This window comes from Phaseolus vulgaris, chromosome 8, assembly GCF_051622355.1.
Source record: "Phaseolus vulgaris cultivar YP4 chromosome 8, ASM5162235v1, whole genome shotgun sequence".
NCBI classification, from domain to species: Eukaryota; Viridiplantae; Streptophyta; class Magnoliopsida; order Fabales; family Fabaceae; genus Phaseolus; species Phaseolus vulgaris.
In genome coordinates, this window is record NC_143505.1 from 24242919 (window position 1) to 24263884 (window position 20966).

Consider the following 20966-nt stretch of genomic DNA (forward strand, 5'->3'; position numbering starts at 1 on the left):
AATGCAACCCTAGGTCGTCTGTATGATAGAAGAGTGTGCGTCTAGCAAACATGGAGTTGCACCTTTTCACGTGGTATGTGTGAGCTTTGGCAAGGAGAGCATGAGCATCCACATGTCATCTCCTCAATGGGGAGGATTTTTCACCAATGTAGATAGGCCACTTGTCAAACTACTATTTGAGAGGATTTACTCCAAAGATAGGGAGACATTTGTCATCATGTGAGTGGAGAGTTTTTAGGGTTAAAATTCTGAACTTGGACACCACTTAGCACTATAAACAGGAGTGTTAATCCTCTTGTAAAATTCAACTTGAATGAGAAGAGTTATGCTGCCCATTTTTTCCATAAAAACTTATTCTTAAGCTCTCTCTAAGATAGTCTCTTATGTAGCCTACCCTAGACTCATTCCTAGTGAGTTGGCCTCACCTCTCACTCTCCCAAACCCATTTTCTTCACTTCAAATCTAGAGTATCTCACATCCATTTCTAGCAGCTTCCGCAAATTCATATAAAATTACAAATCAAGACAGTGCTAGAAGAAGAGGAACCTATCAGCATGTCTCTCAAGTAATGAGTTTATAGCTTGAGCAAGGGAGAGTCAATAACTTTCCTCTTTTACTAGAGACGTGTTGCTCAATCGATTTCTCTTTATTTTAAAATTTATGTTTTGTTCTTTAAAGGATTTCTTTATATATTAAATGTATATACTATGATGGATTGTTTATTTCAATGAATCATAATAGAACATGATTGCAAATGGATAAATTAAATTAAGATATGCGATGATTGAGTTGGGTCAGGAAAGACAAATGTCTGATGGTAATCTACCTAGTTTGTGGGTTGTGGTATTGAATATCAAAATTAAATTTTGAAAACAGATATCATAATTTCATTAATAGTTTAAGAAATATAGATTAGTATATTATGTGGCAAGAAGTTTATGAAGGTTTTTACACTAGGATTTGTTGAGTATAAGTAATGAACTACCTTGATTGCAGTTACTATTGAGATTTTTGTTAGCTTATGGACTATGTATTAGTTTATGCTAGAACATATTCCATAAGTGTCGTTTAAAGTCATCATAGTTTCTTAGTCCTTTGTTGTGATAAGAAATATATGATAATAAGATTGACTTCAGTAACGGGGGCCAAAAAATCAAATTGCCAAATCCAATTCACAATTATCCAAATTCATATTACTTTTAATTCATTTAAATGGATTTATCTCAAATTGAAATCCTTTTTTTGGATTTTAAGTCTCATCCATTTAATTGGATATGGATTAGATATAGATTGGATACATTTTTTGATTATCCAAAATAGATTTTGGGTTCGATTTTGAGTTGGCTCAGGCCCAAGTCGAGCCAAGATGACACCGTGTTCAGGTCGAGTCGGGATTGGGCCCACGTCAAATCAACTCAGACCCATATCGAGCCAAGTCAATCCGAGCCCAAGTCGAGTCGGCCCGGACCCATATCGAACCGAGTCAACCCGAGGTCATGTTGAGCTGAGTGAGCTCGGATCCATTTTGAGCCGAGTGAGCCCGGACCCATATTGAGATGAATCAGTCAAGATCTAGATCGAGATGGATTTTAATCTAAATTTAATCTATTTTAAATTATTTAAAAAAATTCAAATGAATATGATTTAGTTAAAATGGATATGAATTCGGATTGGATGTAGATTGAATTTCCATGAACACCCCTAGTTACTATATATTTAGATACATATTTTTTTAATGTTTAAATGGATGAATTGTTTAAATTAGCTTACTCATTTCCTATTTTGTGTTGGAATAAATATATCCTACATTGTATGGATGCAGATAATAGAATTTTGATATCAACCCGAAAAAATCTAGAATATCATATTTTATGTTTTTAAGAAAGTTATATATACTATTATTGTTTGTGAACCAAATGAGTATATGAGTAAAATATTATCATATTTTTTTAATTTGAAATAATATATATATATATATGAATGAGTATATATCAATATTATTTAGATAAATATGGAATTTTACATAATACTTTATATACTTAAGGTTACATTCAAAGACAAGAAAAAATAAGTGTTTCTATACAAATGATCACGGTTTGAAATAGAAAAGCATCTAGTCCTTTATATATATTTTTTTCTATAAATATCTATTTATAATCTTACATAAATAAAGAAAATACAATAAAGCCATAAACTTTCATTTTTTAAGCTTAGTTCTTTTTATATATCATTAAATTAGAGGAGGAAGTGTGCATGCATTCATGCTTAAAGAATTCTCAGTTAGCAATATGAATGTTGCAAGATGTAGTGAAACTTCTTAAAATTAAATGAACATAGTAGTGAAAAAGGTGGTAATAAAATTCAAACCTTCACAATGATGTTAATAGCCTTGTAAGTTGAATCCACTGCTCCTGTGCCAATTGAACAAGCAACATGTGTAGTACCATCAATATTAACAAGTTTTATTGTTGTTGTTGAAAGACCCAAAGTTCCACAAGTCACCTACATTGGTAAATATTATTTATTTTCAGGTCAAGCCATTACATCAAGCATATTTTTTTTCAAATTATTAAGCATATTTAAATTTAAGTATATGTACTTGTAAATCACCAAGTTTCCATATCGGTTCTGCATTGAAAACTTTGTATGACACCAATGCTTTGAGGTCAATATCAGTTACAACCTATCAACATCAAAATGGAAATCAAACAATAAGAACTTCATCAAAATATATATTTGTAGACATGTTAGCATGAAACATACCAAAAAAAAAAGACATTTATAGCTATTGTATTAAAGTAAACAAGTAGCATACCGTGCAAGAATACGAATTTTAATCACCTATATTATTAAATCCAACAAACAATACATTTTACAAGTGTCAAAGACAAAAGTTAAGTATGATTTTCTACTTCATATCAAAGAATGCAACTTAAGGGTACACTTTATTGTTCTAATGGGATATATATACAATTTACAAAGGTGAAACTTCAAGGTTTATTTTTTATTTTTTATTCTTTTGGAACTGTTAATAAAACTTCCCTTCCTTCATCTCTATCACAAATAAAAATAAAATTATACCTCCCTTCTACAAGAGATTTTGATTTTTTTTCTAATGCTAGAAGGTTTTCAAAATATGGTTTGATATTACAATTTTAGTCACAATGTTAAAAGATTTTAGAATCTTTATCGCAATTACCATGACAGCGTTAAAAAAAGAAGCGCACAAAACCTATCCCCTCCACCACGGTTTATTTTTTCTCTTTCTTTCTCTCTCCTTCTCTCCCTTCTATCTTCTTTCTTAATTTCTCACTTCATACCTCATCTATTTTAGAATCTGATTGGACCACGTTGTAGCAGAGGAGTTAAGGAACATTTCTACCCGATCAGATTTTCAACCAGAGTAAGTTCATTTTTGCTCTAAAGTTCCTTTGTTCTCTATTTTTCCTTAGGATTTAGTCATCGATCTTGGTGAGGTCAGTTGAGAAGTTTAACCCTCTCAACTAATTCTACTATATATTGAATTTTTGTTCTGGTTTAATAACTTGCATTAGACCCGTAAATCTTGAAACTTATCCAGATTGTGGGGAATAAAATTCTAAAAGTTGCTTGGAAAGCAAGCAATTAAGGTAAGGGAAGCTAAATTTAATTTTTAATAACACCCTAGGATAGAAGATATGAATGCGGAAGGGACGTGGTCCTAATATTCAATTTCTCTTGCAAAGATGTTGTGTGTTTATATATTGTGTTGTTTGTTTAAATATTATTTAAATTTCAAAAAATATTAGATTTTGTTGGCTTAATATTTAAGTGTTGTTTTTTCTATGTTAATTACGCTTTTGAATGTTGTGGATCTTGTTTGGAATGATATTGTATGATGAAATGGTGTGGAATTGAATTCATACATTTGGGATAATGTATGGACTGATGTTTGTTGTGTATTAAGTATTGATGTCAATGTGGTAACAAAGATCTCTGAGCTTCACTGATGATCTAAGTCACATAGACTAAGATATCAGGTGGTGAGAAGCCGATGGGGGAGTTCATGCACACCGTGACATATGAGATACACGGTTTGGGTTGTATTGAACTTACCCTAATCCTTTCTGTTGGATTCGCTGGTAATCTTTGGATCAGGTATTAGTCTTTGGTAGGACTTACTTAATACGGGTCTTCCGAAAGACGTTGTTTGTTGAATATCTTGGATGTGTAGATCCATGTGAGATCCATGTGATTGTTTTAATGTTGGGATTTGGAGAAGATTGAATAATTGAGAAATTGACCATGTAATTTGATTTTCTCTTTTGATTTAATTGTGTATATTATAAAATTCTATTTTCACTAGCTTACCGTTGCTTTTCTTACTGTGTTTGAACTGCGATGACTGTACTACGTATACGAGCAGATGATCTTACAGGTGTTTTAGGGTCTGAAGAGCTTTAGGCTGTTGATTTTGAAACCTGTATTGTAAATATTTGTATTTCTATATGTCCTAATCATGTATTAAGAATGTTTTGAAAAACTCTAAGCTTGTATAGAAATATGTAAAACTTGTATTGTAATAGTTAGATGTTATTTTCTGGGGTGTTACATTTAATGGTATCAGAGCAGTTCATCCTTAGGATAACCTGAGGGTAGTGGGTTTATTGTGTTTCTGCTGTGTGTAGATTTTTGTTTAAGTTTAACTTTAAGACTTAGCTAAAAGTTTCTAATTGGATGTTTAACAAAGTTGTTTTCTTGAATTTTTTTTGTGCTTGAGTCAAATTAGTTGTTATGAATAAAGATGAAAGTATTAAGAATGAAAAGAATCTTGATAGAGTGGTGAGGGTGCACACTAATGACTAGATCAAGATTATTTTCTATCTTAATTCTAAGTAGCTAGAGTACATTTTAGAGATAAGTTTTGATTGATTTTTTACCTGTTTCGTATGATTATTTCTTTGAAGTTAATTTGTCTTAAAGATGTAGTTGGAAATTTTTAGTAATTTCTAATCCAATTCTTTATGTGCTTAGAAGATAGCACGTAGACCACCTACTCCTCCTCCACCTGTAGATATGCCCAACTTAGCTCGGGCAATAGAGATGATGGCAACAGCCTTGCAACAACAGAGTGCTACTATGGCACAACAGCATCAGGCCGACCTTCATCAATTAGAAACGGCTAGATTAGCAGCAGAAGCATCTCAGCTTCATCAACAACCCCATACCTTTAGTTTGGAGGATTTTCTGAGACACAATCCACCCAAATTTAATGGCAAGGTAAATCCAGATGGAGTAGACAAGTGGGTGAGAGACATAGAAAGAATCTTTGTAGCTACTCAATGCCCTGAAGAGAGAAAGTTATCTTATGTCGTCTATATGCTTATTGAAGAAGCTGAGTTTTGGTGGATAGGCATGAAGCAAATGATGGAAGACAGAGGAGAAGATGCCACTTGGGGGAACTTCAAAGTAAGATTCCTGGAGGAGTATTTTCCTGATAGTGTCAGGTATGCAAAAGAAATTGAATTCATGCAGCTGGAACAAGGAAATCTTTCTGTCACTGAATATGCTACTAGGTTCAAACACCTAGCTAGATTCTACACCCAGACCATGACTGAGGCTTGGAGATGTAGAAAATTTGAGTTTGGATTGAAGCAAGAACTTAAAGAAGTGGTGATTCCTATGTCCATTAGAGATTTCCCTACTCTAGTGGAGAAAGCAAAAGTAGTGGAGAGTTTTTAAAATAGTAGAAGACTTGCTAAGCCTCAAGTGGGAGGACCTTCTAAAAGCATGCCTAAATTTGAAGATAGAAAGAAACCTTATTTATACCTCAATCTTATAGCAGCGGAAGACCCAGTTCTCAATCACCACCTTGTTTCAAATGTTTTAGATGTGATGGACCACATGTTAGATTTTTCCCTCATTCGCTGTCAAATGTGACATGTGATAGATGTCACAAGTATGGTCATGCAACAAAAGACTGTCGTGTCCAATTGGGAGCTCCAAATTCTGGAGGAGTGCAACAAATACAATAAAATAGTGATAAAAAACCCAAAGCTCCTGGCAAAGTTTTTGCTATTAGTGGAGCTGAAGCTTCACAGTATGATAGCCTTGTTAGAGGTATTTTTTCTATCCTTGGAACACAGTTATTTGTATTGTTTGATTCTGGGGCAACCCATTCTTTTATATCTTTTGATTGTGCTAAGAAACTTAAGTTGCCAGTCCGAGAATTAGAATTTGAGTTGGTGGTATCTACACCAACAAAAGGTATTATAGTAACTTCTTCCATGTGTGTTGAGTGCTCAGTAATTATAGATGGGCAGAGATACAATATCAACATTATTTGTATACCTCTAAAAGATTTGGAGGTTATATTGGGAATGGATTGGTTGTTTGCTAATCATATCCTTATAGATTGTGGTCGGAAGAAGTTAATTTTCACTGCATTAGAAGGAATGCAGGTCATCTCAGCTCATTAGTTTGAGAGAGAGATACAAGAAGGTGCAAAATGTTTTATGCTCTTGGCTTGTTCTATAGTTACTGATAAAGTACAAAAAGATATGTTTGTAGTTCAGGAGTTTATGGATGTATTTCCTGATGAGATTCCTGGACTTCCACCTAAAAGAGAGATAGAGTTTGCAATAGACTTGATTCCTGGAGCAGGCCCTGTGTTAATTTCTCCATACCGAATGGCACCAGCAGAGTTAGCCGAATAACTAGAAGACTTATTGGAGAAATAATTCATTCGATCTAGTGTTTCTCCATGGGGAGCTCCAGTGCTATCAGTGAAGAATAAAGATGGTTTGTCACGTCTATGCATAGATTACAGACAATTAAACAAGTTAACAATAAAGAATAAATATCCTCTTCCTAGAATTGACGATCTGATGGATCAGTTGCATGGAGCAGTTGTCTTTTCTAAAATAGATTTGCGCCTAGGTTATCACCAAATTTTAGTGGAAGCGGAAGATGTTCCAAAGACTACTTTTAGATCAAGGTATGGTCACTATGAATTTCTAGTTATGCCATTTGGTGTGACCAATGCTCTAGCTATCTTCATGGACTATATGAATTGAATATTCAGACCTTTTCTTGATAAGTTTGTGGTAATGTTCATAGATGATATCTTGATCTATTCTCGTACAAGGGAAGAACATGCAGAACATCTTAGAATTGTTCTGAACATTTTGAGAGAAAAACAGTTATATGCTAAACTTTCAAAATGTGACTTCTGGATGTCAAAAATAAAATTTTTAGGACATGTCATCTATGCACAAGGAATATCAATAGATCCTTCTAAAGTGGAGGTTGTACTTCAGTGGGAACGTCCTAAAACTGTTACAGAAATTAGAAGCTTTGTCGGGTTAGCAGGATATTACAGGAGATTTATAGAAGGCTTTTCTAAAATAGTGGCTCCTTTAACCCAATTGACTAGGAAGGATCGTCCTTTTGCATGGACTGAACAATGTGAGAGAAGCTTTAAAGAATTGAAAAGAAGGTTGACTAATGCTCCTGTATTAAAAATCCCTGATACCAATCAATCTTTTGAAGTTTTTTGTGATCCTTCCTAACAGGGATTGGGTTGTGTTCTGATGCAGAATAAGAAAGTTGTTGCCTACGCTTCTCATCAGTTAAAGGTGCATGAAAGAAACTATCCAACTCATGATCTAGAATTGGCAGCAGTTGTCTTTACTTTAAAACTATGGAGACATTTTCTTTATGGAGTTAGTTTTGATGTGTTTAATGATCATAAAAGCTTGAGGTATTTGTTTGATCAGAAGGAGCTTAATATGAGGCAAAGGAGGTGGATCGAATTTTTAAAGGACTATGATTTCCAGCTAATATACCATCATGGGAAGGCAAATATTGTTGCGGATGCGTTCAGTCGTAAAAAGATACAAATGTCGTCGCTTATGATTAGAGAGCTAGCATTGATTGAAGATTTCAGGAGTATGAATTTGGAGGTTTCCATGTCTTCAAATTGCATTAGTTGTAATACACTTTTTATAACTAATGAATTTCTGGAGAAGGTGAAGGAGAAGCAGTTGGAAGATTCAAAATTGAAGAACTTCATGGGCTTATTAAATACTGACAAAGCTAAAGACTTCTCTTTAGGAGTGGATGGTATTTTGAGATTCAAAAATAGAATATGCATACCAGAGGATAATGAACTAAAGCAAACAGTGTTATCTGAAGGTCATAAAAGCAAGCTCAGTTTACATTCAGGAATGACCAAGATGTATCAAGATCTCAAGAAGTCTTCTTGGTGGCATGGCATGAAGAATGATGTAGCTAAGTTTGTAGTTGCTTGCTTGACTTGTCAGAAATCAAAGATTGAACATCGACGAACTAGAGGCATGTTAACTCATTTAGACATTCCAGTGTGGAAGTGGGATAGTATCTCAATGGATTTTGTTACCCACTTACCACGTACTTTGAGGAAGCATGACTCGGTTTGGGTCATAGTGGACAGGTTGACAAAGACGACACACTTCCTACCTATAGACTTGAGAATCTCTATACGGAAATTGGCCCAGATTTACATAGATGAAATAGTCAGATTGCATGGTATACCCTCCAACATAGTTTCAGATAGAGATCCCAGATTCTGGTAAGCAATTCAAGAAGCTTTGGGGACTAAACTCAAACTTAGTTCAGCATACCATCCTCAAACTGACGGATAATCAGAGAGAACTATCCAGTCCTTAGAGGATTTGCTTAGGACTTGTGTGTTAGATCATTTGGGAAGTTGGGATGAAATTCTACCGTTGGTAGAGTTCACTTACAATAACAGTTACCAAGCTAGCATAGGAATGACTCCTTTCGAGGCATTGTATGGAAGGAAGTGCAGGACACCTCTGTGCTGGTTTCAGGATGGTGAAAGTGTGTTAATTGGACCATAATTAATACAATAAACCAATGAGAAAGTCAAAATGATTCAGGAAAGATTGAAAACATCTCTCAGCAGGCAAAAATCTTATGCAGATAAAAGAAAAAGACCTTTAGAATTCTCTGCAGGTGAGCATGTCTTTTTGAGAGTTACACCGTTCACTGGTGTAGCAAGAGCACTCAAATCCAAGAAATTGACTCCTAAGTTCATAGGACCTTACCAAATACTCTGAAGAATAGGCCCTGTGGCTTATGAAATTGTTTTGCCTCCTCCTTTGGCTAACATTCACAATATTTTACATGAAAAAGACCTTTAGAATTCTCTACGGGTGAGCATGTCTTTTTGAGAGTTACACCGTTCACTGGTGTAGGAAGAGCACTCAAATCCAAGAAATTGACTCCTAAGTTCATAGGACCTTACCAAATTCTCCGAAGAATAGGCCCTGTGGCTTATGAAATTGCTTTGCCTCCTCCTTTGGCTAACATTCACAATATTTTCCATGTATCCCAGCTAAGAAAGTATGTACCTGATCCTAGCTACATTCTAGAGTCTGATTCCATCCAGGTGAAAGAAAATTTGTCATTTGAAGTGAAGCCAATCAGAATTTTAGATTCACAAGTGAAACAACTTCGTGAAAGAAGTATTCCCATGGTGAAAGTATTGTGGGATGTCATCTCTGGAAACTCCATTTGGGAAATTGAAGAGGAGATACGACCATCATACCCTAATCTCTTTCTTGGTAAGTTCATTTTCAAGGACGAAAATTTTTGTAGTTGGAGATAATGTGACAGCGTTAAAAAAAAGAAGCGCACAGAACCTACCCCCCTCCACCACGGTTTCTTTTTCTTTTTTCTCTCTTTCTTTCTCTCTCCATCTTTCCCTTCTATCTTCTCTCTTAATTTCTCAATTCATACCTCATCTATTTTAGAATCTGATCAGACCACGTTGTAGCAGAGGAGTTAAGGAACATTTCTACCCGATCAGATTTTCAAACAGAGTAAGTTCATTTTTATTCTAAAGTTCCTTTGTTCTCTATTTTTCCTTAGGATTTAGTCATCGATCTTGGTGGGGTCAGTTGAGAAGTTTAATCCTCTCAACTTATTCTACTATATATTGAATTTTTGTTCTGTTTGGATAACTTGCATTAGACCCGTAAATCTTGAAGCTTATCCAGATTGTGGGGAATAAAATTCTAAAAGTTGCTTGGAAAGCAAGCAATTAAGGTAAGGGAAGCTAAATTTAATTTTTAATAACACCCTAGGATAAAAGATCTGAATGCGAAAAATATTCAATTTCTCTTGTAGGATGTTGTGTGTTTATATATTGTGTTGTTTGTTTAAATATTATTTAAATTTGTAAAAATATTAGATTTTATTGGTTTAATATTTAAGTGTTGTTTTTTCTATGTTAATTACGCTTTTGAATGTTGTGGATCTTGTTTGGAATGATATTGTATGATGAAATGGTGTGGAATTGAATTCATACATTTGGGATAATGTATGGACTGATGTTTGTTGTGTATTAAGTATTGATGCCAATGTGGTAACAAAGATCTCTGAGCTTCACTGATGATCTAAGTCACATAAACTAAGATATCAGACGGTGAGAAGCTGATGGGGGAGTTCATGCACACCATGACATATGAGATACACGGTTTGGGTTGTATTGAACTTACCCTGATCCTTTTTGTTGGATTCGTTGGTAATCTTTGGATCAGGTGTTAGTCTTTGGTAAGACTTACTTAATACGGGTCTTCCGGAAGACGTTGTTTGTTGAATATCTTGGATGTGTGGACCTATGTGATATCTATGTGATTGTTTTAATGTTGGGATTTGAAGAAGATTGAATAATTGAGAAATTGAACATGTAATTTGATTTTCTCTTTTGATTTAATTGTGTATATTATAAAATTATATTTTCACTAGTTTACCCTTGCTTTTCTTGTTGTGTTTGAACTACGATGACTTATTACGTACACGAGTAGATGATCTTACAGGTGTTTGAGGGTCTGAAGAGCTTTAGGCTGTTGATTTTGAAACCTGTATTGTAAATATTTGTATTTCTATATGTCCTAATCATGTATTAGGAATGTTTTGACAAACTCTAAGCTTGTAAAAAAATTTGTAGAACTTGTACTATAATAGTTAGATGTTATTTTGTGGGTATTACAATTACAACCTAATCAAACATAAATGTTTACAAATTCACACTAAAAAGATAGAGTATATGTAACTTGTATATGTAAATTTCATGCACTTCATTCAATTAAAATTTTCATAATCTTTTAAACCTCAGTATAACATGTCCACTTTATCATACTGTCAAAAGATATTTACACATTTTTTTTCAATAGTAGAAAAAAAAATCAAAACTTATATTTTAAAATATAATAAATTAAAATTATAAAATTAAATTGTAATTCATAAAAAAATATCTTTTGAATTTTAAGCTAGGATTACCATACCTCATGCCCCGCACACAAAAGATATATATATATATATATATATATATATATAATATCAAATATCTTATTAAATAATTGTATTATATAATTTACATTAAAAAAATAATTATATTTACAATGATTGAATCAGTCAATGCTATGTTTAATTATTTTTAATATAATGTTTGGAAAAAAATTATGTTATGCATGAATAATTTTGTGTTATATATATTTAAGTAATTTATAAATGAAAATTTATTTTTTTAAAGGTAAAATGATTTTTTTATCCAGCTGATATATTATATATCAACATAATATATGAATAAATATGTATACGGACATTAATAATACATAAGTCAACATTTAAACTGATACACACCGATCAACGAAATAATAATGTGTTGAATTTTATATCAACAATACAATAAATATGTGTTACATGTAATAAAAAATATAAAGATAATTATATTAAACCATAAAATATGTTTTCACATGCATGTTTTATGGAAAATTTTAGACTAATTAATAGAGAGATGCAGAACTTAAAAAACAAACTATATCGTCACTATGTCACATTCAAGAGTGAACCTTTATGAAAATTTTAATATAATATTTGTATTAATTTAGTACTTTATGCTCGAATTACCTTATGTTTGCAAGAAATATACTTAGTTCAACTCAAATGGGTCGGTAAAGAGTAGGCTAGACATAGTGTTTGTCTCTAAATAATGGATGCAAATATGGTCAATGTGCAAACAATATGTGCAACGTAGGGAAGTTTCTGATCACTGTGCGCTAGTTGTAAAGTCCTTGGATAAGGATTGGGGTCCTAAACCATTTAGAACCATTGACGCTTGGTTGACGGAAAAGGGTTTTATGGAGATGGTGAAGGATAGGTGGTCTTCATATTCAGTCCAGGGGAGTGTTTTCACGAAGGTCAAAGAAAAATTCAAACGTCTGAAGGGCGATCTATAAGTTTGGAATAAGGACGTCTTCGGCAACATCGAGACTACTAAGAAGAGGATCTTGTAGGAAATTGAGGACTTAGATCGCCAAGATTGCAATGGTGTCTTTTTGGAAAGCGAAAGGATGAAAAGGGTTGAACTGGTAAGTCGATTGAAGGAAATTCATAAAAAAACCTTGAATCCCTCTTCTGCCAAAAGGCCAGAGTAAGCTGGTTCAAGAATGGGGACTTCTGTACAAAATTCTTCCACTCTTCCTTGAGATGAAGAAGAATTAGAAATGAAGTAAAGGGAGTTGAGGTTGGGGGATTGTGGTGTGAGGAACCTAGCACCGTTCGTATTGAAGCGAAAAAGCTGTTTGATAATAGATTTAAAGCGACAAAAGACCTAGGTGTAAGACTTGATGCGGTTGAGTTTAAGTCTCTAACACTGAGTGATAATTTGAGTCTTCTGGATGGGTTTTCAGAGAAGCAAATAAGGGATGTAGTGTGGCAATGTGAAGGCTCAAAAAGCCCCAGACCCGACGGGTTCAATTTCAATTTCTTAAAGAAAAGTTGGGAAATTTTAAGGAAGAGTTTGTGGCAATGATGGCCCTTTTTAATGAAACAGGGTGTATACCGAAGGGGTGCAATGCGTCATTCATAGCATTAGTACCTAAAGTGAGGAATCCAATTCAACTTGATCAATACAGACCCATCTCCTTAGTAGGTGCCATATACAAAATTATTTACAAGGTGTTGGCTGGAAGGATTAAGAATGTTCTCCCCATGATTATTAATGAATGTCAAACGGTATTTTTGAAGGATAGAGGATCCTAGATAGTGTGTTTATGGCTAACGAAGTGGTAGAGGATATTAAAAGGAGCGGGAAAAGTGGGTTATGTCTTAAGGTGGACTTCAAAAAAGCTTACGACTCGGTTAGATGGGAGTTCCTCTACGATATGCTACATAAGCTGGGCTTCCACAGCAAGTGGATTAGTTGGATCCGAGGCTGTATGGAAAGTGCCATTGTCTCAGTGCTAGTTAATGGGAGCCCGACGGAAGAATTCAAACCAAAAAGAGGGTTGAGGCAGGGAGACCTGTTAGCTCAATTCCTCTTTCTAGTAGTAGCTGAAGGTTTGGTCGGGATTGTAAGGCAAGCTGTTAAGGCTAATCTCCTCTCCGGTCTTATGATTGGTAGAAAAGATTTTGAGTTATGCATTCTTCAATTCGCTAATGACACGTTGTTTTTATGTGAGGATTCCTTCAGTAATGTGACGACCCTAAAGGCTATTCTCAGGGGCTTTGAGTTAGCCTCAGGCTTGAAGATTAATTTTCATAAGTCAAAGTTAGCAGGCATCAATGTCCATAGAAATAGTCTTATTTGTTACACGAAGACCTTGAATTGTGCTCAAATGGAAGTACCGTTCAAATATTTGGGGCTTGAGGTGGGAGGCAACCCAAGGAAGAAAAAGTTCTGGGAGTCGGTCTTAAACAAGATGGAAGCTAGGCTCAGTGTGTGGAAAGAGAGGTTCTTATCCATGGCAGGGAGAATCTGTGTTATCAAATCTATTCTCACTACAGTACCTTTGTATTACCTGTCTCTGTTCAAAGCACCGGACTCGGTCTGTAAGAGCATTACTAGTATCCAAAGGAGATTTTTGTGGGGTTGGGGGAAGGAGAATAAGTCGATTTCATGGGTAAGCTGGAAAAACTTGTGAAAATCAAGAGAGGAGGGAGAGTTGGGGCACACAGACATACGGTTGTTTAATTATGCTTTATTGGCCAAATGGAGATGGCATTGTCTCTCGAACGAGAAAGGGAGATGGAAGGATCTCCTGGAGTTCAAATATGGAAGTGGAAGTGAGGTCATGCAAACACCTTTGAAATTGCAATCATGGTGGTGGAGGGACCTTGATAAAGTGTGTAGAGAGGGAGGAGAAGATGGTTGGTTCCAAGCAGAAATTGGATGGAAACTAGGTCGTGGTGACAAAGAAAAATTATGGGAGGATGTGATATGATTCCAATAGCACAATATGAATGATTCTTGACATTCTTAGGAATCATCTTGAGTTGGATATGAGATAGGCACTTTATCATAGAATTGGATCAAGGTTCTATGAACAAGAACTCACCAAGACTAGTACCAAAACCCAAACTCATGGAAGTTCCATGTATTGTCAAATTGAACCGATTAAAATGGAACAAAAGGCAAGAATACCGAATAGAATTGCTGGAAAATTAAAAGCACCAAACCAAAATCAAAAACAAAAGAAGAACAGCCAACTGAAATTCAAAATGCCGAACCAAAAAGACAAGGAACACAAACTAAGACATGAACATGAAAAGAGAAGGAAGGAAGGAGAAGAGAAAGCTCATGAAGATGGAAGAATGGTTGGATGATCACGCCACTTAGAGGATGGTGACTCCAAGATGAGTGTGCAAGCCGCCACTTGAGGTAACCATGGAACTCTCAAGATAAGACTAGTGAAGAAGGCACAAAGCTCTCCAATGCTCTCTCAAAAATTGAGTATAGTTTCTCTAATCAAAATTGAAATCTGAAAAATACAAAGGCAACACCTTAATTTATAGCCTAGAGGTGCTGAAATGCAAAGCTAAATGAATTCAAAATTCCCCCCAAATACAAATGAAAGTGGCGCCAACTATAGTCATGAGGAAGGTGTGACCTTCTCTCTCACTTTGGCGCCTCCCTGTTACTCCTACACCTATCTACTAACGCACCTCCCCTAAGACTCCTAATCTAAAGACCTAAAGATGCTTTAACAAAAAAGGTTTCTAATGTTTCCCTCTAAGCACCTTCAAACAAAGAAATTACAAAAAGAGAAAATAAACGTCCATTAGCTCCTAAAGCTTTGAACATGCTTCTTGTAAGCCTTTGAGGTGGGCTTTGACCTCCATGGGCGCCCTCCACTTGAGCCTCAACCTCTTCTTGCTCTTGATGATTGGCCTCCATGTCCACTTGAGCTTGATCTCCATCAGGATGTGTGGGTTGGGAATACTAATCTTAAAACCTTATTCCCCATATTGCATTCCTTGTCGTCAAATAAGGGGCAGAAGGTGGAAGAGGCAGGTGTGTGGGAAGGGTCATTACGGAGGTGGACCTTAAGGTGGAGGCGTGACAAATTCGAGTGGGAATCGTTGATGGAAACAGATCTTGCAATACACATATCCTGGGCTACTGTCAATAGGGAGGAGCAGAACGTTCGGGTGTGGGGGAACAATGAAAAGGGGTGTTTCTCTGTGAAATCAGCCTATGAGTGCTTAGCTAAGAATGGCGGAGGCCCTCATCTTGAAGTGTTTAAGCTTCTCTAGAAGGCCAAGGCTTTCCCCAATGTTACGACCACTGCATGGAGGGCTCTGTTGGGTAGACTACCAACTAGAGAGTGCTTGAGTAGGAGAGGGGTGGCGCTGGAATCCTCCTTATGCGCTTTATGCCAAGCCAAGGTCGAATCATGTCAACACCTTTTTATGGAATGTGATGTGGCTTTGAGTGTGTGGGCTTTATGCTATAGGTGGATTGGTATTTTGTTTTTCCAACATAACAATTTAAAGAACCACTTTGAGAGCTTCCTTTTGACCCAGGCCAGCAACAAACAAAAGATGGTATGAAAAGGTATTTGGGAAGCTATTGTAAGGTGCATTTGGGAGCACAAAAACTCGGTTGTGTTCAAGCAAGGAGAAGTAGACGCATAAGAGGTCTTTCAAAAGGCCCAACTTAAATCATGGTTATGGATGAAGCATAAGGTACACATGTTTAATTACTCCTTCGTGGATTGGATCTTGAACCCAATGTCTTGTATCAAGAGCTATAAGTAAGGGGGACCAGAAGGAATCAAATCGCTACAGAGGAGGAAGGAGGGTGATGACTCTGGCTTGTTTAAGTAACCCAATCCCAGCTGGAGCTATTGTCGTTCCTATCTTTTGTGCTGATTGGCTTGCAAGTGGGCATTGTTGGGATGTCAAGTCCAGGTTACAGTACCTCTCCCTAGTAGGAGTAGTATAGTAGGCTCTAAATGGGTTGCGGGTTGCATGTGGTTTGCGGCTAATGGCAGCCCAGGAAGGGTATGCAGTGTAGGCTCTGCTTCTAACCATCTCCCAAATGGAATTAGATCTTTTATATCTATTTGTGTCCTGGTTCTGATACAGGGGAGGCTTTGCTTTGGTGGCTGCAGGGTTGTCTGGTCTGTTGTAGCACTACCTTGTTAATATGTATGCAAAGTTGTATAGAGTTAGGTGGTTTAAGAAAAGCTTTGGTTCCTAGGTAGGTCCCTTTTTCTAAGAAGGTGTTAAAACTGGAGAAGTGTTTTGGCGGGACCAAGGTCTTATTTTATAAAGCGGTGGTTTTTTGCTGCAACCAAGTCTATATAGAGGATCCAAATATGCTTTCCTTGTTGAGGTTTTTGAGGGAGGCCAGTGCTCGAAAGTGTAGTAGGGGATGGGGTTGTTTTGGGTGTACACGGTACAACTCTGTGTAATTTGTAGGACTTGCTCTCTGGTCAATTTCTTTTGTTGTTAGCTTGGTTTTACAGCAGCTGCCTTGCCAACAGGTTTGTGCCTTTGCTGGTTTTTGCAGGAACAATCTCTGGGCTTAGGCATCCTTAACTAGTTTAAGTTTTGTGAGTTAAGTGGTGTGTCACTTAACTTTGTTGTGCTTGTGCTTGTTGAATGCTTAAACTAAGAGTGTTTCTTATGTATAAGGGTTGGAACACCCCTAAAGTGTTTCATTTTAATTTCATTTATTCATTGCTAATAAAAAAAAGTACTTTGGGTACAATGGTATAGATTAAAAGGTTTCTACCTGTGCTTGTATTAAAATAGGTACATGTATGTTTTTAAAATGAAAGTACGATGAGAAGTACAATAATACCCTACTTAGAGGTCATAATGAAACTAATTGTATTTGAAAAATAATAATTACAAGTCAATTGTCTAATTAAACTTGACAGTGAAGTCAATTACATCATGTATCTCAAATTTAAAATTCCTTCATTAATTAGTCAAACACAAACGTGTGAGAGTCCTTGCGTTCTCTTGATGTTTTGTTTTCAATGATATTTTTTAGCCATAAAATGAAGCATCAAAGGATGTGTAACTATATTTAAATGCTATGACTCATGCAAATTGCAGTTCTACACATACTCATGAAAAATAATACTGCTTGTAACAAAAGAATATCAAAATCATCAACAGTTTCGTACTTGTGTAATGAGTTAATAGTACTACTCAAACCAAAAGACATTGTTAGCATTTGATCAATCTTTTGTTTAATATGAGTCAAATATACTACTTTACTCAATTTTTCTTATTTTTGTAACCTAATAGTATATGTATATGCGTTTCTTCTTTGCCCTTGTGATTCTTAATTTTAAGAATGTAGAATTTATCTTATTTTTTCTTATTACTTTCCCATTTATAGTTGGATTGTTGTATTTTTCCAAATTTTTATAGATTTTTTTTATATATTTTTTCTCTTTAGTTGTTGGTTTTATTCTCTCTCCGGATATCCTATATTTTCTTATATTTTTTTTGTCTACTCTTATCTCTTTAGTTATTGGTTGTCTTCTTAAACTTTATATTCAAATTTGATTTCTTGTTTTCCAACTTGGAAATACATTAGACAAGTATAAATTTATTGATTGATTTGGCACTAAAAACTAAATTAGCGTAAATGTTGTAAAACATAAACCTCATTAAAAAAAACAAGTTGATTTGTGGGAGTGAGAGGTAAATGATGACTTGGAGTATACAATCAAATTAGTATATTGTTGCCTATAATCTAATCTTTGAGGAGTAGACATCAATCCCGAGAGTGAAAGTTAGTATATATACCACCTTTTGGGAGATCAGAGTGTATCACACAAATGCCCATTGGCGGGAGCCATAAAAGGCAAAGTTTCTGGGAGGGGGTGGAGGAGAGCACGAGGAAAAGATTAGGAAGATGGAAAGGCAAGTTTATCTCTATGGCGAGCCGATTATGTGTGATTAAATCAGTGTTATCTTCTTTATCCCTGTTTGATTTTTCGTTATACAAAATACTAGTTATGGTGGCGAAGGACATGGAGAGAATGCAGAGGAATTTCTTATGGGGGTGGGGCTCAGAAGGAAGGAAGGTAGCGTGGGCTTCATGGAAAAAGTTTGTGAGGCAAAGGAGATAGGAGGGCTAGGAATGTTGGAGCTAAGAAAGTTCAATGTGGCTCTTTTAGGAAAGTGGATATGGCGGTTGGACAGTGAAGAAAGAGGATTGTGGAAAGAGGTGGTGGAATCGAAGTACGGAGGATGGAGAAGCCTGAGGAACCAAAGGATTGGTAGGCCAGAACCCCTTTGTTGGAAAGATCTGGAAGAGATCTGGAGGTCGGAGGGATGGAAGGGAAGCTTCGAGGATAATTGCATTTGGGAGGTTAGGAATGGGAGAGAAATTATGTTGTGGAAGGACAAATGGTTGGGCGACGAGGCTCTAAAAGATAAGTTTCCAAGACTCTTCTCTATTTGTTCTGGCAAGGGCGATAAGTTATGGCAAGGAGGGGAGTGGAATAGTAATCTTCAGTGGGTATGGAAGATAGGATGGAGGAGAAGTTTGTTCGAATGGGAAAAACACCAAGAGTTAGAGATGGGAAGGCTGATGGGGAGCAAGTGTATAAACATGGAAAAGGATGATAGGTGGGTATGGAAGGAAAATGAAACAGCAAAATATACTGTCAAATCAGCATATAGGATCCTTAAAGACGAAGAGCAGGGGGAAGGTGGACCGATGTATGAGGAAGTTTTGGCGGATTAAGGCCCAACCATCTGCTCATCTGACTGCATGACGGGTGTTGGAGGACAAAATAGCAACTAAAGCAAATTTGGTGAAGAGAGGGATATCAGTGGAGAATAGTCTATGTAGTATGTGTGGGGAGGAAGAGGAAACAATGTCACATATGTTTTGTACGTGCATGGTAGCTTGGTTGGTGTGGACAAAATGCTTTGATTGGATGGGGGTGGCATTGATCGCACATTATGACCCCAAAAAGCACTTTGCCTAGTTCAGATTGACCAAGGAAAGTGATGTAGTCAACAACATTTGGTTTTGTGTATGGGTAGCAATAGTTGGAGAATTGTGGAAACAAAGGAACAAGAAGATTTTTAGGAACGAAACTATAGATCATAGTGAAATCTTCATGATGGTCCAGTTGAAGGTTTAGTCGTGGGTAACTGCAAATGTTAGACTAGCATGTTTTTCTTATTCTAATTGGTGTCTTGAACCACTAGTTTGCATGAGGTCCGTTTCTAAAATTTCAAGTTAGTCAAATTCATGTTCTTGAGGACTTGTGAGAGGTTTGAGTCTTTTTTATAAGGGTTGAGGTATCCCTGAAATACCTTCATTATTTATTCATTTTTTGCCGATAAAAAAACTACAACTCAACATGTGGTATGGAAAGTGATTATGGATAGAATAATTGCTAAAATTAATCTTAAGCAGTGAGAAAGTACCTACTAGGTTCAAGTATCATATTATTTTATATAACTACTAATCTAACAATAATATAACTTTAATACCATTTTTTTTTTTTGTATATTTTGATTTAATACACTCTCATTGTCTCGTAATGAATTAAATTAGTTTCTGCTTATTAAGTTTATATAATTGTCATATAAAGAGTTAATGGACTCACTAAATTAAATCAATTATTTTTAACCTATCTAAATATAATGTTATATCTATTTGAATTGTCATTGGAAGTTCTAGTTTTGTATAAGGGTGGGGTTGTGCTTAAATGGGAAATTTGCAATACACATTATGTTTCCACTCCTTGAAAATCTTCTCCTAAGGTTGAAAACCTTTTAATAACATGTCTCTTCTTATAAGAAAAGATATAGTTTCAAAGAAATTGCATATATAACTTTTTAAATAGTTATTGAATCGCTTAAGTTTTAATCTTACTCCTTCATATATGATTGTATAACTTACATTTATAGTTTTCATTTCTCTCATTACTTAATATGCATGCACACGCAGACCACCCGTTTATATGGAAAAAAAGAAAATGACTATATATCTTAACCTTTTTCTTCTCCGCCATTGCTTTGAAGGGCAGAAACAAACTATCAACTTCTTTTTCTTTAAGTTCATAACCAAGCTGAAACAGTGGAGAATATAATCTATGTAAATAAGGGTAGCATTAAATATACTTTTAGCATTTATAGTGTGCTTCAATAAAATAATTGAAAAACTTCTAAAGAAATTTATATTAATTGATTTCCTTCATTCTATTATAAAACTCTCCTTTTAATATAACATGTATAACATTCACTTTATCATAAATTCTCTCTATAAAAAAATACAATAAATAGGTTGTTATATTGTCATATAATAATTATAATTGGTAAGTAAGAAAAAAAAAAAAAACAATTCCAAGTTCTTTTTATAAGCAACTATAATTTATCATTTTATTAATAACACAGTATATATTACATTTTTGGATCTCTACAATACGCACCCCCAACCTGCTCACTGAGAACATTTATCAAAGCTTGCGGCTAAATCTGCATATTTTCATTATACCTTACTAGCACCACTTGCTTATGTGTTTGTGCTCCATATATAATCATGTATAACTTTTCTGTCTTTCCCCATCTTTCCACATCCCTTTCTTCTTTGAGACCATGTACCTCTTCAATATTCATTGTCTAGTTATTTTACTTCCATGTCATTC

General features: G+C 35.3%; 2 protein-coding genes across 2 annotated transcripts in view; one reads left to right on the plus strand and one right to left on the minus strand.

The window, feature by feature from the left end:
• Nucleotides 1-20966, minus strand: part of LOC137826727 (putative 2-isopropylmalate synthase) — a 69152-nt gene that overhangs the window by 25813 nt on the left and 22373 nt on the right. Inside the window, exons 9-11 of the mRNA XM_068632825.2 lie at nt 20316-20390; nt 2600-2683; nt 2368-2502 (exon numbers count right to left, since the gene is read on the minus strand). Coding sequence (XP_068488926.2) covers nt 2368-2502; nt 2600-2683; nt 20316-20390 — 294 coding nt within the window. The remainder of the gene's footprint in view (nt 1-2367; nt 2503-2599; nt 2684-20315; nt 20391-20966) is intronic.
• Nucleotides 8793-9652, plus strand: LOC150025529 (uncharacterized). The gene is given in 2 exon segments (XM_090293550.1): nt 8793-9025; nt 9217-9652. Coding segments are annotated over 2 exon segments (669 nt in total).